This window comes from Kogia breviceps, chromosome 11 (assembly GCF_026419965.1).
Source record: "Kogia breviceps isolate mKogBre1 chromosome 11, mKogBre1 haplotype 1, whole genome shotgun sequence".
Taxonomy (NCBI): domain Eukaryota; kingdom Metazoa; phylum Chordata; class Mammalia; order Artiodactyla; family Physeteridae; genus Kogia; species Kogia breviceps.
In genome coordinates this window covers 69,316,557-69,340,040 of record NC_081320.1, presented here as the reverse complement: position 1 = coordinate 69,340,040, position 23,484 = coordinate 69,316,557, and the positions used below count along the sequence as shown (strand labels likewise).

The following is a 23,484-nucleotide window of genomic DNA, read 5'->3' as shown; positions in this document are numbered from 1 at the left end:
CTTGTATTGTTTTCTGACCTGTTGGCTCCAGGCATGTTCTGTCCTAAAACCTGATCACATCTGTGTAAACTGAGCATTGTATCTGAAAGAATAACTAAAATTTACCTGTAAGAATATAGGATAGCAGTCCTACTGACACTGTCTGTATATTGTGTTACCTACTGAGAAAAAGTATATTGTCCCCTGCTGAGGGGGTGTACAGTTTGAAACAAACGAAAGAAGTCAAAAGCCCTTAATTGTGCTACAGATAGAATCTTTCCTTGCTGTTTCTGAGATGATATCCAAAACTTTGCAGTTCCAGAATTTAGAAAGAAGGGTGCTATCTTTAAGTCTGTTTTAAATGTGAATAAGCAGGAAGGGCAGGAAACCAAATATTGCACCTCCAAAAAAATACACTCACTTCTAAAACTTACCTATTGGCATATGTTAAATAGGATATATAATCATTACTTGGATCCCTAGGTCTGGGCTTTGTCCAAGTATTCTCTGTATTTAAAAGGAGACCAAAAAGGGGGAACCTCTTCTCCGTTGGAGATTTTTTTTTAAGCAGAGATCTGATATCTGTTGGTGACAGTCTTATAGATAAAAATGTATTTAAAGGCTGTCCAGTTTTTTTTGTATAAATTATCCCAACTTCTAAGAATATGTGTTCTTGACATCCTCTTTCCTTATTTTCAGCTGAGAAAAAAGTCCCAAGTGCCCCCTTTGAACATGGAGAATATGACTTTTCATGAGAGTATCCTAGTCTTGTGCATACTTAATATTTTATTCCAGTTGAAGACTTTTCACCCGTACTGAATTTTCACAACTGTAGGCATAAGTTTTATTTTTAAAAAATCTAAACTAGAAAATACAATTAACTAGAAAATCTCCATTCCTTAAGCATGCCAGTTAACTGAGCTAGTATAGTTAGAAATCCGTTCTGTCCAGAAACCGCAGTTAGACTCCACAATGTGTTGCTCACTCTATCAATTGTTTACTGTTTTCCTGAAGCACTTTGAAAAGAATTCTGAAACTTGTGATTAGTGTAGCAGAAAAGAGGTACAAATGATCAATGACATACAAAACTGCAAGAAAAGGCATAGTAAATCACATGCCACATTCCTGAGCTATACTATACTCATAGTTGATTCTCCAAGGAACAATTTCACCAAAAATATTCTATTGATTATTTCCTTAAATAATGCTTTTTAAACTTTTTAAAGGTTAAATATTTTAATCTTTCTAAAAATACATGCAAATAATATTTCAAGCACCCATATACTGACCACCCAGATTTATTACATATTTACATTTTGCTTTATTTGACTCAGGTTTTTGGGGTTTTTGGGTTTTTTTAATTAACTGGTTTTTTTTTTTTTTTTTTTTTTTTTTTTTGGTCGCGGCATGTGGGATCTTAGCTCTCCAACCAGGGATTGAACCCATGCTCCCTGTAGTGGGAGCATGGAGTCTTAATCACTGGACTGCCAGGGAAGTCCCTTTTTTTTTTTTTTTAAAGAAATAAAACATTAAAGATGACGTCTCAATACTTGTTAATTAGAATTTCATATATAGTTTTTTATTGTTCCCCTTGGGCCTCTTGATTTTCTTTCTGCTATAGTTAATTGAGAAAGAGTTAGAGGGATAAATATTTCGATATCTGAAGTTTCTTTTTTTAATTTATTTTTTAAAAATTAAATCCAACTTGGTATATTCAGATAAAATGAAGAATTTTTTTCATTTAGTGTTTAAGATAACTTTTCCTGGGGATATAAATGAGTGATTTGAGGGACTTTGTAAAGTACAACCATGTTTTGCTTAGTTCAGAAATGTTTTCAGCAGTATAGCAAATCTTTCAGAAGTTTTATGTGCCTTATATTGTTGGAATAGACGTAGTTCCCATCTTTTACCAAAGAAAGCCTTTTTCACGCAGTAAAAATCATTAAAATGCTTACACAAACTCCCATGTCTGATATTTTCAAGTAATTTTATGACAATCACAGTTGTAAAAAACAAAACAAAACAAAACAGCAAAGAAAAATCTGATTAAAGGAGGTTTAGATTCAAGAAAGTTACTTAACTGCAAAATTACTTAACTGCAAATTGGTTTGTTACTGTAATTAGATAAGTGTTGACCAGCAGATACATAAGACTTGGTTATGTCTGTCTTATAAGCTCTTAAGAGGCCAGGTTAACACATTTTACATCTTCATTGTGTACCCTCACCCTACCCCCATGTAATTAAGAATTCAATAAAATTTACCAGCTAGTAGAACTCTACCTATAGAACAATGAAAATTAAGGTAGCGTATTAGTATTTGGTCAGATTTTTCAGACCTGTGTTCTTGTCCCAGCCAGTAAAACTAACTAGATAATATTTGGCAAGCACAATTAGGAATTTTTTAAATGAGTACAGTAAGATTAGATTATATACCCTTCTAAATTCATGACTCCCCTTTTTATTTTGGAGTCTACATTTATGATCTATTTTTACACCTAGATCTTTGAAATGGGGTGAAATTGAGACTTTATTATAGCACAAATCAATTTCCTTGTTCAAAATCCAAAGATCCTTACAGAGTACATTGTTTCATTGGAATTTTTAAAAATTATTACTCGAGTGTTACTGGATCATTAACTGGGACTTGAAATATTTTGTTTAAAAATAAATGAGTTGGGACTTCCCTGGTGGCGCAGTGGTTAAGAATCCACCTGCCAGTGCAGGGGACACGGGTTCAAGCCCTGGTCTGGGAAGATCCCACATGCTGCGGAGCAACTAAGCCCGTGCACCACGACTACTGAAGACCGCGTGCCTAGAGCCTGTGCTCTGCAACAAGAGAAGCCACCACAATGAGAAGCCCGTGTGCAGCAATGACGACCCAATGCAGCCAAAATTAATTAATTAATTAATTTTTTAAAAAACACCTAAAAAAATAAATAAATGAGTTTTAAGGAAAGAGTTTAGCTTTCCTTAAATGGTCTTTGGCACTTTCTACCATAAAATTGTAGACAGTATTTCTAGCATCTTGTTTACCAGCCTGTTCTGTAGCTCTGTGGTTTTGGGGAATGGAACTGGTAGTATCAGAGAAAAAGCTCAAATTAAGTAAAGATTCTTAACTTTTCTGTTTGTTTGCTGGAATTAAGTAGCATCTCACAGCTAGCTACATTTTAGTTAAATATAAAATTCAAATTCAGTTGTGGGGGGAGCTCTTTAGTTCTAAAGATCGTAAAATATAAAAATGAATTCCTAAAGTGAAAACTTTAGGAGAAAGATGCTTTAAATTGTAAGCATTCTAGAAGTTCAGAAGGCTTTCTACAAGCAGTACCCATTTCATAAACAAGTACAAGTCATAGTCCAGACCCTTGAAGCTCTGCTGTTGCCTTTGAAAGGCTTTTTTTTTTTTTTAAATCTCTAGGTGCAGAAATAGAGCAAGCTATTTAAAAGGGGAAAAAAAGCACAGGAGGAACCAATCATGGAGCAGAGTATGCCCAGTACTAATTTTCTTCTACACTCTCCTTTTGCTTTGTTATAATCTGTGAAAGATTAATACATTTTGATAAGCATCTTTTAAACATACCATGTTAATAACCAGTTATTTATATCAGTATGAATTATTTCAGCAATACTGCTTTTCTTAGAACACCTGAGAATAACTATGCCAAAAAGTTTGGATTAGGGAATATAATGATCATTTTGCAATTTGAAGCACTTCGGAGGATAGGACAGCCCAGGGGAGGTGCTAAAGTAGAAGCACATGAGGAGACTGAAGGGGAAGGACTAAGAGGTGTGCAAGAAGGACATGGAAATACAGCATTTCAAATTTTTGCCTAGCATTCACTCTTCCAAAAGATAATAGAGCAGAAACATCTTCCTCTTCTGTTGTACTCTCTGATTTTCTGTAGTTGGGATCCAGAACTCAAGCTAATACTATTTGGATTATAAGGAAACTGTACTGTCAGGTAATTGGACTTATGTGGACTAGCCTAAAGATATCACCACTGTCCGAACAGTACTGTCCAATAGAAATATAATGTATAACGCACATATAATTTTAAATGTTCTAGTAGCAACATTTTAAAAATAAAAAGATACAGGTAAGATTAAGTTTAGTATATTTAATGCAGTATATCCAGAATATCATTTCAATATGTGCTCAATATAAAAAAGATGAATGAGATGTTTTACTTTTTTTTTCATACTAAATCTTCAAAATCTGTTGTGTATTTTACACTTACAGCATGTCTCAGTTCACATTAGCTGCCTTCTAAGTGTTCTACCAGTGGCTATCATTTTGAATAGTGCAGATCTAGAACATAGTTTAGAATGAAAATATTTCCCTACAGAACACAGTCTAGGAATTCATTTGACCTCTCTGAGCCTTGGTTTCCCCTTCTGTAAAAGTAGCCGTTTGAACTAGGTGAGCGCTAAGATTTCTTCCAGTTCCAGCATTATATGTGTCTAGAGAAATGAACTAATAAAATTTATGGTATTTATGGTATCAACAATATCCCACAGAATTTTCCTTCCTTCCTTCTTTCCTCCCTCCCTCCCTCCTTCCCTCCCTCCCTCTCTTTCTCTCTTTCTTGCTTTCTCTCTTTCTACACCACACAGCTTGTGGGATCTTAGTTCCCCGACCAGGGATTGAACCTAGGCCCCAGCAATGAAAGCACCAAGTCCTAACCACTGGACTGCCAGGGAATTCCCTGAATTTCTTCTTTTATAATTAAGCATTGATCAGATTCAATTAAGAATATTTTATTGAGCATAAGCTAGTAAGTGGTAGAGCTGAGATTCAAACAAGGTCTGCATTTATCACAAAGCTTGCGTTCTCTCCACTATACTGTATAGCCTCCCTCTCAGTCCCAGGAGTTTTCACAGTGTCAAAATAGGAGATAAAATGTTGAGATTAATTATATTTCAGGAAGCAGCAGCTTCACTATTGAATACAGATAGCCCTATAGTGTGTTTACTAATTATTATGAGATAATTTAATCATTTCTTTCTCACATTCCTTTTCTGGACCACCAGACTTTATTAATATATTAATTAATGTTACTGATCTCATACTCCTCTTTGACCAGTCCCATGGCCCATCTGTCCCCCTTGACTTTCATGCTGGTATGCAGTGAGGACAGCCAGAAAGTAGCATTTGGGTAAGACAAATTGTTAAGTCGTTCGACTGTAAGATCAATAAGCCTGACAGCCTCAGGAAAAGGGTTGCAGTGAGAATTTGACTCAACAGTGATTGGGGAGGAAAGAGGTTCTTCTTCATCTATATTTTTTAACCTAATTCCCAAGGTAAAGACTCTTCTTAGGTTGCAAACTAGTGAGCTACATGCAGGCCAAAGGTGTGTTTACACATGGTATTCTCCCTTTTTTGGCAAAGGAGTAAACATTTAAAAATTGGGAAATTTCACAATAAATTACAGATTTTCTGTTTCTCCTGAAAAATGAGAAGATCTAGCAGCACTGGGCTCACATCTTTCCTGAGGATGATTAACTGCTGCCTTCCTGAGATGGGGCCTGGTGTATGCCAGTGCCCGAACCCCACCCCGTCGTCCTATATTCTCCCACTGCTCTCATTTTGCATTTCCTGCCTGGGCCTGTAGATATTTGAACTTGTGACCCATGTATTATAGTGTACCTGATAGAACCCTCAGAATTCTAACTTATTTGCTGCACTTGCTGTTCTGTGGACAGTCACTTTAAAGCTTATGAAGAGAGATTATGGTGTGTTAAATCATGTATTACAAGCAATTCCTAGACAGTGTTTAGAATGGTCATAAATCCTTCACAAAGGGAAGGGAATAAATATTTGTCAAAGACCTTACACTTTACAGTGTGATATTTACTCAGTCATAATTCTGAATGGTAAGTAGTATTATCATTTTATTTATTAGGAAAATGAGGCCAAAGTCACATAGCTAGGAAGGGGTAAAGCTGGGATTCAGATCCCAATCAGTCTTTTTCTCCAAAGCTCCTGCTCTTTCCACTGTAATGTGTTGCCTCCCTTTCAGTCTCAGGAATTGTTCCCAGTGTCTAGATTATATTCTCTGCGTCCAGCCTGCATACTGCCACTTTATTGGCAGGAAAAACATTTTCATCCTAACATGCACTGCAATTTTTATATTAGAAAAGTTCATAGGCACTAGATACATAGTTCCTTTGCTTATAGTTAGTTGCTTGTGCTGCTTGACAGTTGCTAAAGGAATCAATGCAGTATTCTGAGCTGTCTCTATTAGCAAAGGAGAGGGCTTTTTTTTTTCTTTGATGCTATCCCTAACCCATTCCCTTTGCTGGACATATAATCTCTTCTAACTGGCAATAGAAGCATCTATTAAATATTTTATTTTTTCCTTTCAGAAAGCATTTGTGCTATATACCTCTGATCAATGATCTTGAAAGAAATTCCAAAGGACAAGATATTTCCCTTTAAGAATTCATATTCTTTTTTTAAAAAAAAGAACAACTAGAGGGAAATGTATGTAACAAATTGACACCTATAAGAAAGTGAACTATACAAAAAATGACAAGGAGATACAGATAAAGATGATTGCTGAAGGGAAATAGTTACAGCTGATAACTAAATCATTTAGTTATCATCAAAGTCCAGCTATGCTACAACTCATCAGGAAGCAGAGCCCACTCTTAGATTCAGAAGTAATAGAGACATACATCATGTGGTATTAAAACTATGGCGTGGGAGGTCTTAGCCTGTTCTTAGATCAAACCCTGAGGCCGAACACACTGTGAGTAATAATGATAAAAATAACACGAACTTCTAACCCATAACAAGCACAGTTTTAAAATCTGACTCTGGAGAAATATTTACAGACATTCATCAAATAATTTCTTTCCTTCTTCCATGGTTTGGATTGCATAAGCTATTGGATTATCTACTCTTCTCCTTAGTAGCTTAGGTCATTATTAGAGGTCCTAATGTTGTATCAGCCTCTGGTTGATGATCACATTTTCAGTCTGTTTTTAACATGATTCTCATATAACAGACAAGTTAGCAAGTTCTAGACATTGCCTATGCTTTTGTACTCAGTCCCTTATTTTCTCCTTCCCGCTTAGGTTCTTTTGTAAACATTTCACAACCACCATCAACACTTATTAAACCTGTCTATATGTAGGTTGGGATGCTGGGGCCAGGGATCCCAACAGTCTCATACACCGTCTCATTTGTTCACTTAAGTATTGTTTTGTTTTTAAGACATAAACAGTCTCATCTGTTCACTTAAGTGTTGTTTTCATTTGTAAAAGGTATACAATAAATATTGATTTGATTCTGGTGTTTTTTTAACATTTTTAGTTTTAGACTTGCACATCTTACAAACAGCTATTGGGTTATCTAAATAAAAGATGTTTTTGCTGCTAACTAGAAAACTGTTTCCTAGCACTGTCTTTAAAATGTTAGTGTATTATAATTTAATTGCTTAGACTCCAGGCTGATTGTAGACATGATTGTGAAGTAGGGGACCGTGGTCCTCTTTCCATCCAGCTCTGGTCACTGCCCTATGTAGCAGCAGAGCGCTTAGTCTCTCCCTGTCCTGACTTATGAGGGTGTCTGACTTCACTCCTCGTGGTATATCCTGAGGCCATGTTTTGTATGCCATTAAACGTCAGTAGGTTGATCAGGTAGTGTGGTGGACATGGTTGTTGTCTACTCTGATAGTCTTTTTTCAGTTGTCAGAGAAACTGCCATCACAAAAGTATTTTCTTTTCATTTTTGTACCTCAACTTTCCTGGCCGTCTTGTTGAAATGTGTCAACTTAAAGATAAATTCTATTTTAATTATGAAAATAGTTATTCTTACTTAAGGAAATGACCAATGGTTTTTTTCCTACAGTGTTTTGGACTAGGTCTTTATACAAAAGCAATCATGTATAATGAGACTAGAACTCTGAAGTAGCTATTTTTTATCTGTTTTTGTTGTATCACATTAATAATATACTTTCCTATGAATATTCATCAAATACATCTGTCTTAATTTTTTCTTGTGTCTTAACAGAAGGAGAATATGTTAAAATGTTTATGCGAGGTCGACCAATTACAATGTTCATTCCTTCTGATGTTGACAACTATGATGACATCAGAACAGAGCTGCCTCCTGAGAAGCTCAAACTGGAGTGGGTGTATCCTTTTCTATTGTGACAGCAAATTTGTTTGCTTTGTCTTTAGTTTAAGCAAAATTAGTTTACTTGACCTCTATCAAAATTGTCTTTATGCCAAAAATGTAAATGTAATAAACATAGCAACCACTTGAGAAAGTAAAGAGATGTCATCTCTAGTCCTTTCACATATTTATATGTATTTTGCTATTAGCAATTTAAAGCCACCAAAATTAATATTTTCAGATAGGGTAAGCAGTATCCTACAAACATCGAGGCAGGTGCTTGTGGTGTGGTAGAAGAGGCATCAGATTAGAATTGGAAGGCTAGTGTTTGAGTCTTAGCTCTGCCACTTATCCCTAATGAACCTTACTTCCTTCACTTATAAAAAGATGTTAATAATCCCTATTGTAAGAATTAAGAAAACATCAGTTAAGCATTTTGTAAGCTGCGAAATGATGTGAATTATTTTAGTAAGAGCTCAAATTAGCAAGGTGGATTCTAATTTGAGAATTAACTTCTTCACCACCAGACCTTTTAAAAAAATGAGTATATAAAACAAAGTGCTCCTTATTTCACTTAGAAAGTCTCATTTCTCTTAGACCCTCTAAGAAACTCTCAGTGAAGCAGAAGGAGCTAATAGTTTGAACTCTGCTTTCTGCCTTCAATCTCCTACATACTCCTCCCTGACCCCTTGAATCAGTCCTTCCTTTTGGCAGAAATTAGCTTGAGAAAACTCACCAGTCCTGTTATTCTGTACAACTTCTTAGTGGACACTCTGCCTATACCAGACTGTGCCTGGCTATCTCTTATTCATCATTTAGGTCAAGCATAAGTGTCACTTTTTCAGATAGTCCTTCTTTTGATCTCTCTCTTTTTCTCTCTCCATTTAAATTAGATACTCCTTTTATGCTTTCTCCTAGCATCCTGTTATTTTTCTTTCCACAATTTCTAATGATATATTTGGTGTTAATTTTGTCACCTGCAAAGCATAAACTCTAGAGACATAAGCCCACATTTGTTTTGTTCAGATGTGTGTGTTCACCTCTGTGCCTGACACATATTAGGAGTACAATATGTATTTGTTGAATGAGGAGACTAAGATTTAAGCATATTAAAAGTTCTTGGGGTTCCACAACGGCTAATGGCAGGACATGAGTTTTCTAGTTCCATTCTAGTCCTCTTTTCTTGTACCTTCCTGATTCCCTTAAGTATCCATTAAAAAATTGTTTATTTAAACTTTGAAAATTATGTTTATTAAAAACCTTGACTCTTTTAAGATATGGTTATCGAGGAAAGGACTGTCGAGCTAATGTTTACCTTCTTCCTACCGGGGAAATCGTTTATTTCATAGCATCAGTAGTAGTACTATTTAATTATGAGGAGAGAACTCAACGACACTACCTGGGTCATACAGACTGTGTGAAATGGTTGGTATCGTTTAACATTTGTTCATTTTTTAATTTCATGCTCTTATTTTTTAAAAAATGATTTCCTATGGAAAACTCAGAACTTAAGGATATTATGGGCATTCTGTAGATAATTTCAGAAAGAAAACAAAGACTTACAGGCCTCCAAAACGGCTGGTGTGATATCCACTGCAATAAAACATATCATCTATAAATCTCAATTGGGACCTCTTCTCTTTCCCACATCTTTTATGGTCTTTTTCTTCTGGCCTATAACATCAGATATATGTGGGGCATTCTAGACTTTTACATACTTCTGAGAGTGATTATTGGTTACTAAATATTTCTTGAGGATTTATTTTATGTAGGTAAATTTTGAACTTGATGCTTTTTGGGGGAGAGGGAAATCATGGCTGAATAAGGATTAAAGTATCCCATAGAGTGTCGAACTGTAAAAAAGTGAGAACTCCTTTTATATACTTGGCATGTTTTTAAAGTACTCAATTAATTTTACTACTTCTTAGTTAACTTCAATTATCTATTGCTTAAATTCATTACTTTCCAACATTTAAAATCTTCTATATCTGTACTATTCTGGCTACTATATCTAGAAAAAAATTACTCTAATATATTAGACTATTAAAATATTATATAGATATTGTTAAACTTTTAGAGATGATTAAAATACTGCCTTTTTCCCTAGAAGGATAATATGTGTACAGAATTACTTACTACAACATCATTTGTGATAGAAAAGATTGGAAACAGCCTAAATATCTTTTAGCTGGGGACTAGTAACATTGTGGTGTACCTATAGGTTACCATGCAGCTATAAAGAAAGAATAAGGTTGGATGGACTTAGAGATTATCTTACTGAGTGAAGTCAGTCAGAAAGACAAATACCATATGATATCACTTATATGTGGAATCTAAAATACAACACAAATGAACGTATCTACGAAACAGAAACAGACTCACAGACATAGAGAACAGACTTGGGGTTGCCAAGGGGAAGATGGGGTTGGGGAGGAAAGGATTGGGAGTTTGGGATTAGCAGACGCAAGCTCTTATATAGAGGATGGTTAAACAACAAGGTCCTATTGTATAGCACAGGGAATTATTCAATATCCTGTGATAAACTATAATGGAAATGAATATGAAAAAGAATATATATATATATGTATAACAATCACTTAGCTCTGCAGCAGAAATTAACACAACATTGCAAATCAACTATACTTCAATAAAATTTTTTAAAAAAAGAAAGAATGAGGAAAGTCTTTGTGTATTAATATGGAAAGATCCCTAAGACATACTCCTAAGTATAAAATTTAAAGAACAAGAAAATGTGTGTGTAGTGTTCTACCATTTGTGTAAAAAGGAGGTGGAAGATAAATTTTATGTTGGCTTCCACATATGTAAAATTTTTCCAGAATTATTAATAAAAAGAAACTGATTACAGTGATTACTGGGGTTGCAGGGAGTAGGGATAAAAGCAAGGTAGATGAGATTTTAGCAGAATTTCAATGTGTTTTTATAGCTTTTGATACTTGAACCATGCATATATACTACCTAATCCAGCAATTTCACTTTTTAAAATGTTTTAAAAGATTGGGTTTTTTTGTATTTAAATTCTTTCCACAACTTTTATATATTTTTTATTTTTTTTTATTGGAGTATAGTCGCTTTCCAATGTTGTATTAGTTTCTACTGTACAGCATAGTGAATCAGCTGTACGTATACATATATCCCCTCTTTTTTGGATTTTAATATGGCAAAATGTTAATGTTAGGGTTTTAATCACTTTTAATATAATTGACCACAATAAAGGTTGTGAACTATTTAAGTAAGAGGAAGTAGAATTAAAGAAACATTGGTAAACTCTAGCCTCCTTAGTAATAAAAGAAAATAAAGTGATACCATTGGACTTCCCTGGTGGTGCAGTGGTTAAGAATTCACCTGCCAGTGCAGGGGACACAGGTTCGATCCCTGGTCCAGGAAGATCCCACATGCTGTGGAGCAGCTAAGCCCGTGCACCGCAGCTACTGAGCCTGAGCTCTAGAGCCCACGAGCCACAACTGCTGAGCCCGCGTGCCACAACTACTGAAGCCCACACGCTCTAGGACCCACGTGCCGTAACTACTGAGCCCGTGTGCTGCAACTACTGAAACTGCTCCGCAACAAGAGAAGCCACTGCAATGAGAAGCCTGCATACTGCAACAAAGAGTAGCCCCCACTCACCACAGCTAGAGAAAGCCCATGTGCAGCAAGAAAGACCCAGAGCGCCCCCCCCCCAAAAAAAAATGGATACCATTTATACCAATCAAATTATCAAGGCATTTTAAAAGGTATAATTCTTAATATGGGGAAGTTTTAGTGACACTTTTAAAACATTTTTATTTATGACGATTTAAATTGATACTACTCTTCCGGAAAGTAATGAGCAATACATACCAAGAACAAAAAAGTTACATTCTCAGTTGCGCTTACCCCTTGGTTGCAAGATGTAGAAGAATTCTAGATATGGATGTGAAGACATCCTTTTAAAAATCTTGCTCACCACTGATATGTTTAGCATGAGAAATGTGGGCATATATTTTGCAGTATCTTCAATTTGTACTTAAAAGTTTTTTGCCCAAAGTTGGCAGGCGGATTCTTAACCACTGCGCCACCAGGGAAGCCCATGCTTATGTTTTAATGAAGTAAAATTACACGATGCAATATTGCATCTTCACTGTAATAAAACCATGTGAATATTTATTCCTAGGTGCAGGACTAGAAAGGAATTTGAACATATGAGAACAGTTTAATTTATCATGCCACAATTATGAGTATTTTCTTCAGATTTAGTGTTCTAATAATTTGTTCAGTTTAACAAAGAAGGAAGTAGTACAGCTGAAAACTTAGAAAAGAAATCCTTTAGGTAATTAATGTTTATTTGATTTGCTAAAGTAAATAAAACAAATGGGTCACGTTGAGATTTTTTTAATGATTAAAAACTATTTGAAAAATGTTGATACTTAGGCATATTTCTGTTGTTTTATGTCTTTCCTGTATTTAAAATTGTTATTAATACTGCTTTTTAGCCTTGCTGTACATCCTGACAAAATTAGGATTGCAACTGGACAGATAGCTGGAGTGGATAAGGATGGAAGGGTGAGTGGCACAGTTTTATGCTTTCTGTACGTAGTGATATTGATATTAGAGTGGAATTGATTGTAATTTTAACCATAACTCATTTATTTTACTCTCTTAAAATTTAACTATTAAGGGATTTCTAGTATAAGCAGGGAAAAAAATAATTAGGATGTAATAACATTCCAAAAAAAAACAAAAGAGAGTCAAAGTAAAAATTTTTTTTCAAAAAAAAAAAAGTTCTCCCTAAGGAAACTATTTACTTGTAAAAATGGGACAACTGATAAGCTTGTTAAAAAAATTTTTTTAAACATAGAATAATTTATCAGTGTTTCCCTAACTTGATGAATCCCTTGATTTTATATATGACTAGAAATGATAACACTTAAAATTTTTCAGTTATTATTCAGTACTGTTAAATTGGCTTACATAACAAATCCCTTATTTGTAAGGATCAACAGTGAATATTAATGATGACTGATTAGCATGTATATGACTACTCATGACATTTTCTGACTTAAAGTTTCTTTAAAGAAAAAGGAGTTGGAGGAGTTATATTGGATGACTTTTAAGATCCCTTCCAGTTGTAAATTCTATTTAAGGACTGTTTGCTTAGCAACTTATTGGACACTGATTCTTTTAAAAAGTATTATTTTCTCAGGAATGAAAGTAATGCTAAAAGCAGGATTTCCAGAGCAAATTTGCTGGTGTTAGAATCCTGACTCCACCTTTTAATAACTGGATAACTATAGACAAGTTATTATCTCCATTTCAATTTCCTCATCTGTTAAATGGTGGTTATAATAAATAACACCTAACCCATAGGTCTGTGAGAATTAAATGAATTAATACATGTAATATACTTAGAATAGTATATAGCACATAGTAAATACTCAGATCATTTGCTGCTACTGTTACCACTTTTGTTATTTCCTTATTTTCATGGTATGAGAAGAAAATACCTGGTCAGGATTATTTTGGGGCATATGTAAACAGTTCTTGTGAGAGTGGTATTTATTTTCATCTACCTAAATACTAGTTGTCTTGCTGTCTTGTGTTTTTCCCCATGTTTCTGCAGCCCCTGCAACCCCATGTCAGAGTGTGGGATTCAGTTAGTCTGTCTACACTGCAAATTATTGGACTTGGAACTTTTGAGCGTGGAGTAGGATGCCTGGATTTTTCAAAAGCAGTAAGTATTTAAGGGAGTTAGCCAGCTGTACAAAGACACAGAAAAGAAGTTAAGCTCAGTTTTGCTTGTGTCTGTGTTCATAGAAAGTGATAATTGAATTGAAAAATTAGATGTTAGCTATTGCTTAACAATGGCCAGCATTTTAACCTAAGTGCTAAAGTACTTTGGTTTAGATAGGATCCAGGATATTTCGCTTAATTACACTTACTTTGTTCTGTCCTGAAATAGGATTCTAATGTAATAGCAGGAAATGGTTAAAGGAATGCATACATACCATAGTAAAATTGAAACAAGCAATAAGATGTGCTTTTGCTTCAGCTTGAATCATGGAGATCTATTTTATTTAGAAAATGTACAGACATGAAACTTGGCCAGTTCTGCCACAAGTATTGTCTTTTCTTAATGTCATATTGGAGTAAAGGAAACAATCAGACCTTTGTGTTCACTAAAATCATGAATTGTTTTGGTTCTGAATTGATGACAGCATGATTTTTTAAAATTTATTTATTTATTTATGTATTTAATTTTGGCTGCGTTGGGTCTTCCTTGCTACACGTGGGCTTTCTTTAGTGGCAACGAGCGGGGGTTACTCTTCCTTGTGGTGTGCAGGCTTCTCACTGCGGTGGCTTCTCTTGTTGCGGAGCACAGGCTCTAGGCTCTCAGGCTTCAATAGTTGTGGCTCGTGGGCTGTAGAGCGCAGGCTCAGTAGTTGTGGCGCACGAGCTCAGTTGCTTTGCGGCATGTGGGATCTTTCCGGATCAGGACTCGAACCCGTGTCCCCTGCACTGGCAGGCTGATTGTTAACCACTGTACCACCAGGGAAGCCCCGACAGCGTGATTTTAAATTTAAGTTTAAAATGCAGTGTCTAGCAATCTTACCTAAGCCTTGAGACTTTATTTTGGGGAACATAAAACAAGATGTTGCTCATTTAAGCATTCTGTTTATTCTTGAATTATATGTAATTATTACAGAGTATACAGGAAAACTTCTTTATTTTAGGATCGTAATTTTTAATTTCAATTACAAATATACCTCCAGATTTTATTGGGCCTCATTCATGCTTTAGGATATATTTATGTATTCATATTATCTCTTCAGTTCCTAACTGTCAGCAGCTATATTCTGGATTATGGGTGTTTTGTGGGACATGGAGGAGCAAGGGACATTTTTAGAGCAGAAAGATCAATTTGAGTGGATATAGGAACTTTACTAGCTTGCAGGCACTGAATGTCAAGGGATATAATGAGTCAGGAATTGGGAGAAAGGCATTTAGAAAAGGAGATCAGAGGACAGAAGGGAAATACTTTTACTACCTTTTTTACCCCCCAAAATTTCTGTAGCAGGAACTGTTGTCATCTTGTTGATACCATTGTTACAGTGTTAAGACTATCTTGGATTGCCTCACACTCTGACTTTTCCTCATTTAGGTAATCATTCCAATACAGGATAAAAGAAAGATAAAGAGGAAAGTAAGCTCTGCCCTTCCTCGGTACCTCTCACTTATCACCACAATATTTCTTTGTTCCATAGACATCATAAGGCATATACTACGAATGCTACTAGAAAAAAAAATAATGTTTTAGTATCATCCACAGTTCTTTTTCTTAAACTGGGAGGCATTAGTTATGTTTTTATCTTGTTTATTCATGTTAATGTAAACCAGGTATATCATGGAAAACAAATTGGCAAACCTTAAAGTAGCCATTAATTTTAGCTTGTTCTATCAAACTACCAAAATTTAGGAGCAAAGTTATAAAATTATAAACATTTCACATCTACCTCAAAGGAAAATACTTTAAATGCAGTCAGACTACTTTAAAGCAGAAAATACTTTAAGATGCAGAAGGGAGTAGGGTATCCTCCAAATTAATTATTTGCTATCTCTGAATAATAAAAGTGGCTAGATAGCAAGTGGAGATCAACTTAGGGAAAAAAATTGGAAATGGAAAAAAAAATTTTAAGACTTTTTGTTATATTTCTGAAGAAAATACAGTCTTAGTAAATAGTATATTCGTTATATTTCAAGGAACCATGAGTTTAAAGGATTTTGGATTATCTTAAACTTGGCAGTTTTAATAATATGGTATTTCTTTTTAGAAAGTCAGCCTTATCTGAAAAATTTTAAATGCCTATTTAAATGGACTTTTCTTTAGGATTCAGGTGTTCATTTATGTGTTATCGATGACTCCAATGAGCATATGCTTACTGTATGGGATTGGCAGAAGAAATCAAAAGGAGCAGAAATAAAGGTAAAAACATTTTAATTGGGTATTATCTTTTAGAATACATTATTTGTTTTGTAAATCCTTGGAAGTATATTGCATATCCTTAGGTTTCAAGAAAGCACCAGCTGGCCAAATTCATCAAATGTATTGATTTGTCATTATTCTTACGGTAGTCAGTTTTAAGATACAGTAGTCAAGCAGCTTCAACCACTTTCAGTGATAGTTCAGACACACTGTACCACTGAAATGCCAAAGCAGTTGGATGTGTAATCTCAAAGTTAAGACTGTATACTCTACTTGGCTTCTTCTTCTTTAACAAAATATGTTATGTTTTTCAATCTTTAACGATTAAAAAATCTAAAGGAAAAATTCAACTTTTGGAATATGGCTGACATAACTGAAAAGCATATATAATGATATGTTTTTTGGTTATGTTTATGGGATTATTAAATAAAATGCTACAGTCTTTATAGTTGCTATAGAATAGTGTTAATCCTTTCGTTTAGAGCAGGCTATAACTAGTAAGAGAGGAATGAGGTTAGCATTGCAACTGCATTCATATGGCTCAGAAATGTCCTCCCTCTGACAGGCTTTCAAAGGGATTCAAAGCGACAGGATGGCTTTAAAAAAATTTTTTTTGATTTATTTAATTAATTTTATTTTTGGCTGCGTTAGGTCTTCGTTGCTGCGCGTGGGCTTTCTCTAGTTGCGGCGAGCGGGGGCTACTCTTCGTTGTGGTGCGCGGGCTTCTCATTGCGGTGGCTTCTCTTGTTGCGGAGCACGGGCTCTAGAGCACAAGTTCAGTAGTTGTGGCGCTCGGGCTTAGCTGCTCCACAGCATGTGGGATCTTCCCGGACCAGGGATCGAACCCATGTCCCCTGCATTGGCAGGTGGATTCTTAACCTCTGTGCCACCAGGGAAGCCCTGACAGGATGGCTTTTAAAAGCCTATGACATATTTGCTATACTCTTAAATAGCATCACATTTCTCTTCAGTTGTGCTCTCTCTTAGTTTTGTGTAAGCTTCAAGCTTTCAGCTTGTTGGATGAAAAGAGGTTATTTCTTTTAAATAGTATAAGTTAATCTTTTGAAAGTAGTATAGTAAATTTGATTGTACTTGAAAAGGAATATAAGATGTCAGGAAACCTCAGACTTTAAAAAACATAAATGAAGATAGATTGTCTTTCAGCCGTCATTCAGAGTAATTTAACATTGAAACATAGGGAAGTTACACCGAAGTGAAATACGTGAATTTTGGTCCTTTGTAGGAAAGGCTACCAGATGAAGTCTTACAGTTTTCCTCCTAGTGGCCACTCCTGGATCTCCTTTCCAGAACCTTTGGTGTTGGTGTTCCTGAGAGTTATATCCCATGTCTTCTGTTGATATCGTATGCTGCTTCTGTTGCTCCCACGGCCTTGGTTACTACCTGCCATGTCCCACATCAGCTAACTCCAGCCCAGAGTAACAAGAGCAATTCTTGTTGCCTGCTGGACATCTTTATTTGAATGCCCCATCCCACAAGTCACAAGCAATGTGTCCAAATCTGTACTAATCATATTTGTTTAGCCCCCAACCAGTTTGCCTCTCGGTGACTAACATCACATTCCACTTAGCTCCTCAAGCTGGAAACTTGAGCATCACTCATGATTTCTTTTCCCTCACTTTCACACTCAGTCAGTCAGCAAGTTCACTCAACTCTGTATCCCAAATTATCTGTATTAGAACTCTTTCACTGCAAATGACTTCAAAACAGCTAAAGCAAATTTAACGAGAGTTTATTGATTCATGTTTAGGGAGTTAAAAGAAAACCTCTAGTAAAGGTCAGGGAGATTTTGCCTCAGGAATGATTTGATTCAGGGACTAGATCACTGATTCTCTGTCACCCCTCTTAGCTTCTCCCTGTGTGTTAACTTTATTCTTCTGTAGATAAGCTCTGTCCTGGCTTATGTCACAAGGATTGGGGATTTAATACATTACTTGTTAATTTATGTAAATTTAAAGTTCAGTAAGGCAACTTCAAAACCTTATTGACATATATTAAAGAAGACCTAAATAATTGGAGGATTATACAGTAGTATTGGATAGAAGCCGGTATCGTAAAGATGTTAGTTTTCTGCATATTGGTCTATACATTCAACAGAGTCAAAATCCCAGCATGATGTTTATAGACATTGACAAGCTGAATATATGTGGAAATATGAATCGGTAAGAATAGACAAAATCACCAAGGTTGATGAGGGTGTAACATAACTGGAGCTCTTGTATACTGCTGCTAGTCATGTAAATTGGTACAGCCCTTTTGGAAAACTGTCTGGTATTACCTAGTAAAGTTGAATACGTGTATATGCATACCTTCTGACCCATCCTGTTCCACTTCTAGGTAGAAACCCAAAAGAAGTATATACATGTGTTAACCAAAAAACAAGTAATTAAAAATAAAAGAAAAAATTACTCAAATGCCCATCAATAAGAGAATGGATATATCAATAATGTGGTCTTTCCATACAAAGGAATACTATACAGCAATTAGAATGAACAAATTACAATATATGCACAAACATTTGTGGGTCTCACAAATGTAATGTTGATAAAATGAGCTAGACACAGAGGAATACCTTCTGTATTATTCCATTTAAATAAAACAGACAGGTTCGCCGCCTCTCCTACCAGCCCGATGAGCTGCAGCGGCTCCGGCGCGGACCCTGAGGCGGCGCCGGCCTCGGGCCCAGCAACCACGGTCTCGGCCCCCGCTGCGCTGCCCGCCGGCGTTGCTTCGGAGAACAAGGCCAGCCCCGCGGGGACAGCTGGGGGGCCTGGGGCTGGAGCCGCAGCAGGGGGCAGGGGGCACGGGAGCCGTGGCAGCGCGGGGCAGCTCCGGTGACTGCGGGCGGCACGGCGCCCCTGGAGGGGGCCATGTCTAACGGGGTTTACCGCGGCCAACGGAGACGTGAAGCCGGTGGTGTCCGGCACGCCTCTGGTGGACTTCCTGATGCAGCTGGAGGATTACACGCCTACGATCCCCGATGCAGTGACTGGTTACTACTTGAACCGTGCTGGCTTTGAGGCCTCAGACCCACGCATAATTTGGCTCATCTCCCTAGCTGCCCAAAAATTCATCTCAGATATTGCCAACGATGCCCTACAGCACTGCAAAATGAAGGGCACAGCCTCTGGCAGTTCCCGAAGCAAGAGCAAGGACCGCAAGTACACTCTAACCGTGGAGGACTTGACCCCTGCCCTCAGCGAGTTGGCATCAATGTGAAGAAGCTGCACTACTTCACTTGAGCCACCCGATCTAAATGTACTTGTCCGTCCCCTTGTCCCCACACCAGCCTGTTTTCATAATAAACTTCATTGTGACAGGCAGGGCTGATCCTTCCCATGCTGGGAGACACCGTGTGGCAAGTGAAAAAAAATAAATAAAAATTAAAAATAAATAAGTAAATAAAACAGACAAAGCTAATCTTTGCTGCTGCAAATGAGGATCATGGTTACTTCAGCAGTGGGAGGGGTTGGTGAATAGAAAAGAGATCTGGGGTGTTTCTGGGATGTTAGTCATGTTCTTTTTCTTGCTTTAGATGCTGTACAGAGGTGTGTTCAATTTGTGAAAACTTATCAAGCTATGTACTTAGGATTTGTGAGCTTTTCTGATTATATAGTATACATCAATAAAAAGTTAAAATATCCTGTAAGGCCACACTCATACCCAAAGTGATTTATTTTCATAGATTATTCAGCTTATATCTTGAATATCTTACCGCTGGAACCATGGGTTTGTATACTTGGGAATATTTATAGTTAGCTTTATAATCCTTGATTAGTCAGTTTGGCATAAGATCCAACTGTTGAGTAGTTTTGATTTTTTTCCAAGTGAAAACTAAGGACTGTTGAATCAGTTTTTAAAACTAAGGACTGTTAAATCAGTTTTTAAAACCTGGAAGAGAGGTGACTAATTTTGCTTTGTTATCAACACATTATCTTTTCCTTTTTCTTCTTTTTTCCTTCCAGTTTTATTGAAATATAATTGACACACAGCCCTGTATAAGTTTAAGGTATACAGCTTAATGATTTGGCTTACATTTCTCATGAAATGATTATCACAATAAGTTTTGTGAACATCCATCATCTCATATAGATAGAAAATTAAAGAAATAGAAAAAAAATCTTTTTCCTTGTGATAAGAATTCTTGGGATTTACTCTTTACAAGTTTCATATATAATATTCAGCAGTGTTAATAATATTTATTATGTTGTACATTACATCCCTAGTAGTGTACATTTTTATATATTTATTTTTTATTGAGGTATAGTTGATTTACAATGATGTGTTAGTTTCAGGTGTACAGCAGTGATTCAAGTTATACATATGTATACACACACATACATATATATATATACACACACAATATATATTCCTTTTCAGATTATTTTCTCATATAATAATTACAAAATATATAGTTCCCTGTGCTATACAGTAGGTCCTTGTTGATCTATTTTATATGTAGTAGGGTGTATATATTACTCCCAAATTCCTAATTTGCCCCTCCCCCAACCTTTCCCCTTTGATAACCATAAGTTTGTTTTCTATGTCTGTGAGTCTGTTTATGTTTTGTAAATAAGTTCATTTGTATCATTTTTTAGGCTCCACATATAAGTGATAGCATACGATACTTGTCTTTTTCTGTCTGACTTCACTTAGTATGATAATCTCTAGGTCCATCCATGTTGCTACAAATGGCATTATTTCATTTTTTTATGGCTGAGCAATATTCCATTATATTTATGTACCACATCTTCTTTATCCACTCATCTGTTGATGGACATTAGGTTGCTTCCATGTCTTGGCTGTTGTAAATAGTGCTGCAGTGAACATTGGGGTGCATGTATCTTTTCAAATTATGGTTTTCTCTGGGTATATGCCCAGGAGTGGGATTGCAGGATCGTATGGTAGTTCTATTTTTAATTTTTTAAGGAACCTCCTTACTGTTCTCTGTAGTGGTTGTACCCATTTACATTCCCACCAACAGTGTAGGAGGGTTCCTTTTTCTCTACACCCTCTTCAGCATTAATTATTTGTAGACTTTTTGATGATGACCATTCCGATTGGTGTGAGGTGGTGATACCTCATTGTGGTTTTGATTTGCATTTCTCTAATAATTAGCGATGTTAAACGTCTTTTCATGTGGCTTTTGGCCATCTGTGTGTCTTCTTTGGAGAAATGTCTGTTTCTTTTTTGCCCATTTTTTGATTTGCTTGTTTGTTTTTTTTTATACTGAGCTATATGGGCTATTTGTATATTTTGGAGACTAATTCCTTGTCGGTTGCATCATTTACTAATATTTTCTCCCATTCTGTGGGTTGTCTTCTCGTTCTGTTTATGGTTTCCTTTCTGTGCAAAAGCTTTTAAGTTTAATGAGGTCCCTTTCCTAGGTTTTTTTGAGGAAAGAGCATAAAAGCTCTTTGTTTTTTGTTTTTTCATTCTGTAGGAATCAGTAGTGACCATTTTGTATCTACTTTTTACGTCTTCAGCATGGGGATGAATCTCTAAATCAGTAATATTTTCCTGAATGAATGGTCAGTAGTATAGTACAAATAAAGATAAGACTGGTTTGGGTTTTTTTTAAGACCAAAATGGCAATGTCTTTAAGACAGCATGTACATTGCTCTTTCATTTGCTAGTTTTAGCGTACTTTTCCTTGAATGTGCAAGAAATTAAAACGACCTAAAACTAATTTGTGTAAATGTCTTCCTAGTGCAGAGTTATTATATATGGATAGCATAAAAGATGATATAATAGGATAAGGACATCAAATTTAAATCATTCTAAAAATCTATTATTAAAATTTTTCAGGAAAATAGAACTTTGAAGAAAAGGCATTTCCTTAAAAATTTTCCCAATCTTTGATTATCAGTACTGTAATTGGTACTTAATGGAGATAAGGATATACATTAATCTAAAGCTTTATTTCTCTTTCCACAGACAACAAATGAAGTTGTTTTGGCTGTGGAATTCCATCCAACAGATGCAAATACCATAATAACCTGTGGTAAATCTCACATTTTTTTCTGGACCTGGAGTGGCAATTCACTAACAAGAAAACAGGGAGTTTTTGGGGTAAGGACCAGAATGTTATAACTTCATTATAAAACTTTACTTTTTTAATTGTTGAGTAAGCATAAAGTCATCATGCCAAAGGAAAAACTGAAAATTCTCGTTGTCTCATTGTAGAAATATGAAAAACCAAAATTTGTGCAGTGTTTGACATTCTTGGGGAATGGAGATGTTCTTACTGGAGACTCAGGTGGAGTCATACTTATATGGAGCAAAACTACTGTAGAACCCACACCTGGGAAAGGGCCTAAAGGTACAGTATTCTCATATTGAAGTCATTCCTTTCAGTTTGCACATATTGCTTCTGCAGTCCTGTTTCTTACCCAGACCAGGAGAGAGAGAGCTGCAGGGAGACAGTATGAGAGTCACCCACATACATTTTGTTTTTAAGGTTCTTCATGATAGTCTTTTAATCAAATTATTTACTCATTTATTAAGCATATGTAACCTATATTTGACTACACTGTACCTTTCCTTCCAGGAGGTTAATACAAAATAATTAGAGATGATACAGCTATATGTTAATTTAAACACCATAAAGATTAAGAGAGAAGTCATCCCAATCTTCAGTATTTTGTGAAGCCTTCACAGAAGAAATGATATTTCTGTTAAGCCATAATGAATGTGCAACACTACAAAAGATTTGGAACCTTGATCCCAGTTAGGGATCAGTGTAAGTTCAGGGAGAAAGATGGTTATGAACATGAAGCATCCAGGATAGTGTGAATAAACTTGTCATGTGTTAACAAAAACAAGAGACAGCCAGCATGAAGGAAATACAGTTTTAAAAAATAGTAGTGAATTGCAGTTCCTCTTATCAATTTAAACTAATATATACTAAGCCGATGAAAATTCAAATAGGGATTAAAGATACAGATTTTCCGAGTTATCCACAAGAATCCTAAAAACTGGTTGAGTTTACCATGGAAGAGAGAAGAGCTGTGAGGCCAAGGATCCTTAGTCCCACAGTTAGATGACCAGAAAAGAGCCTTCAAGGGTTACAGAAGTGAGTTTTTTTTTTTAAAGTTAGCAAGATAGAACTTTTTATTTAGTGCCTGAACAAGGAAGCAGAGAATTCCCAGGAGTTTCAGTGTTAATAGGGAGATCAAGAAGAATAAGAACCAAGGAAAGACCAAAGGAGCTTGCAATTTCAATAGAACATTAAGGCCGTAGAACAGCTAAGTATAGAATAGCCAGTTTTTAAATTTTGGGCTTCCCTGGTGGCGCAGTGGTTAAGAATCGGCCTGCCAATGCAGGGGACACGGGTTCGGGCCCTGGTCTGGGAAGATCCCACATGCCGCGGAGCAACTAAGCCCATGC

At 36.0% G+C, this 23,484-nt stretch overlaps 1 protein-coding gene and 1 pseudogene across 17 annotated transcripts in view; both read left to right on the top strand.

The window, feature by feature from the left end:
- The window catches only part of EML4 (EMAP like 4), a 154,316-nt gene that overhangs the window by 93,861 nt on the left and 36,971 nt on the right, over positions 1-23,484 (top strand). For all 17 annotated transcript variants that reach the window (XR_010835572.1, XR_010835571.1, XR_010835573.1 and 14 more), the window contains 7 exons: positions 7,995-8,118; positions 9,375-9,524; positions 12,590-12,659; positions 13,717-13,827; positions 15,982-16,077; positions 22,033-22,167; positions 22,282-22,417. Coding sequence is in view for 14 of the 17 variants with exons in the window: in XM_067007692.1 (XP_066863793.1) it covers positions 7,995-8,118; positions 9,375-9,524; positions 12,590-12,659; positions 13,717-13,827; positions 15,982-16,077; positions 22,033-22,167; positions 22,282-22,417 (822 nt within the window). In the remaining 3 variants the exon portion in view is untranslated. The remainder of the gene's footprint in view (positions 1-7,994; positions 8,119-9,374; positions 9,525-12,589; positions 12,660-13,716; positions 13,828-15,981; positions 16,078-22,032; positions 22,168-22,281; positions 22,418-23,484) is intronic.
- On the top strand, positions 18,666-19,385 carry LOC131765594 (transcription initiation factor TFIID subunit 10 pseudogene; annotated as a pseudogene).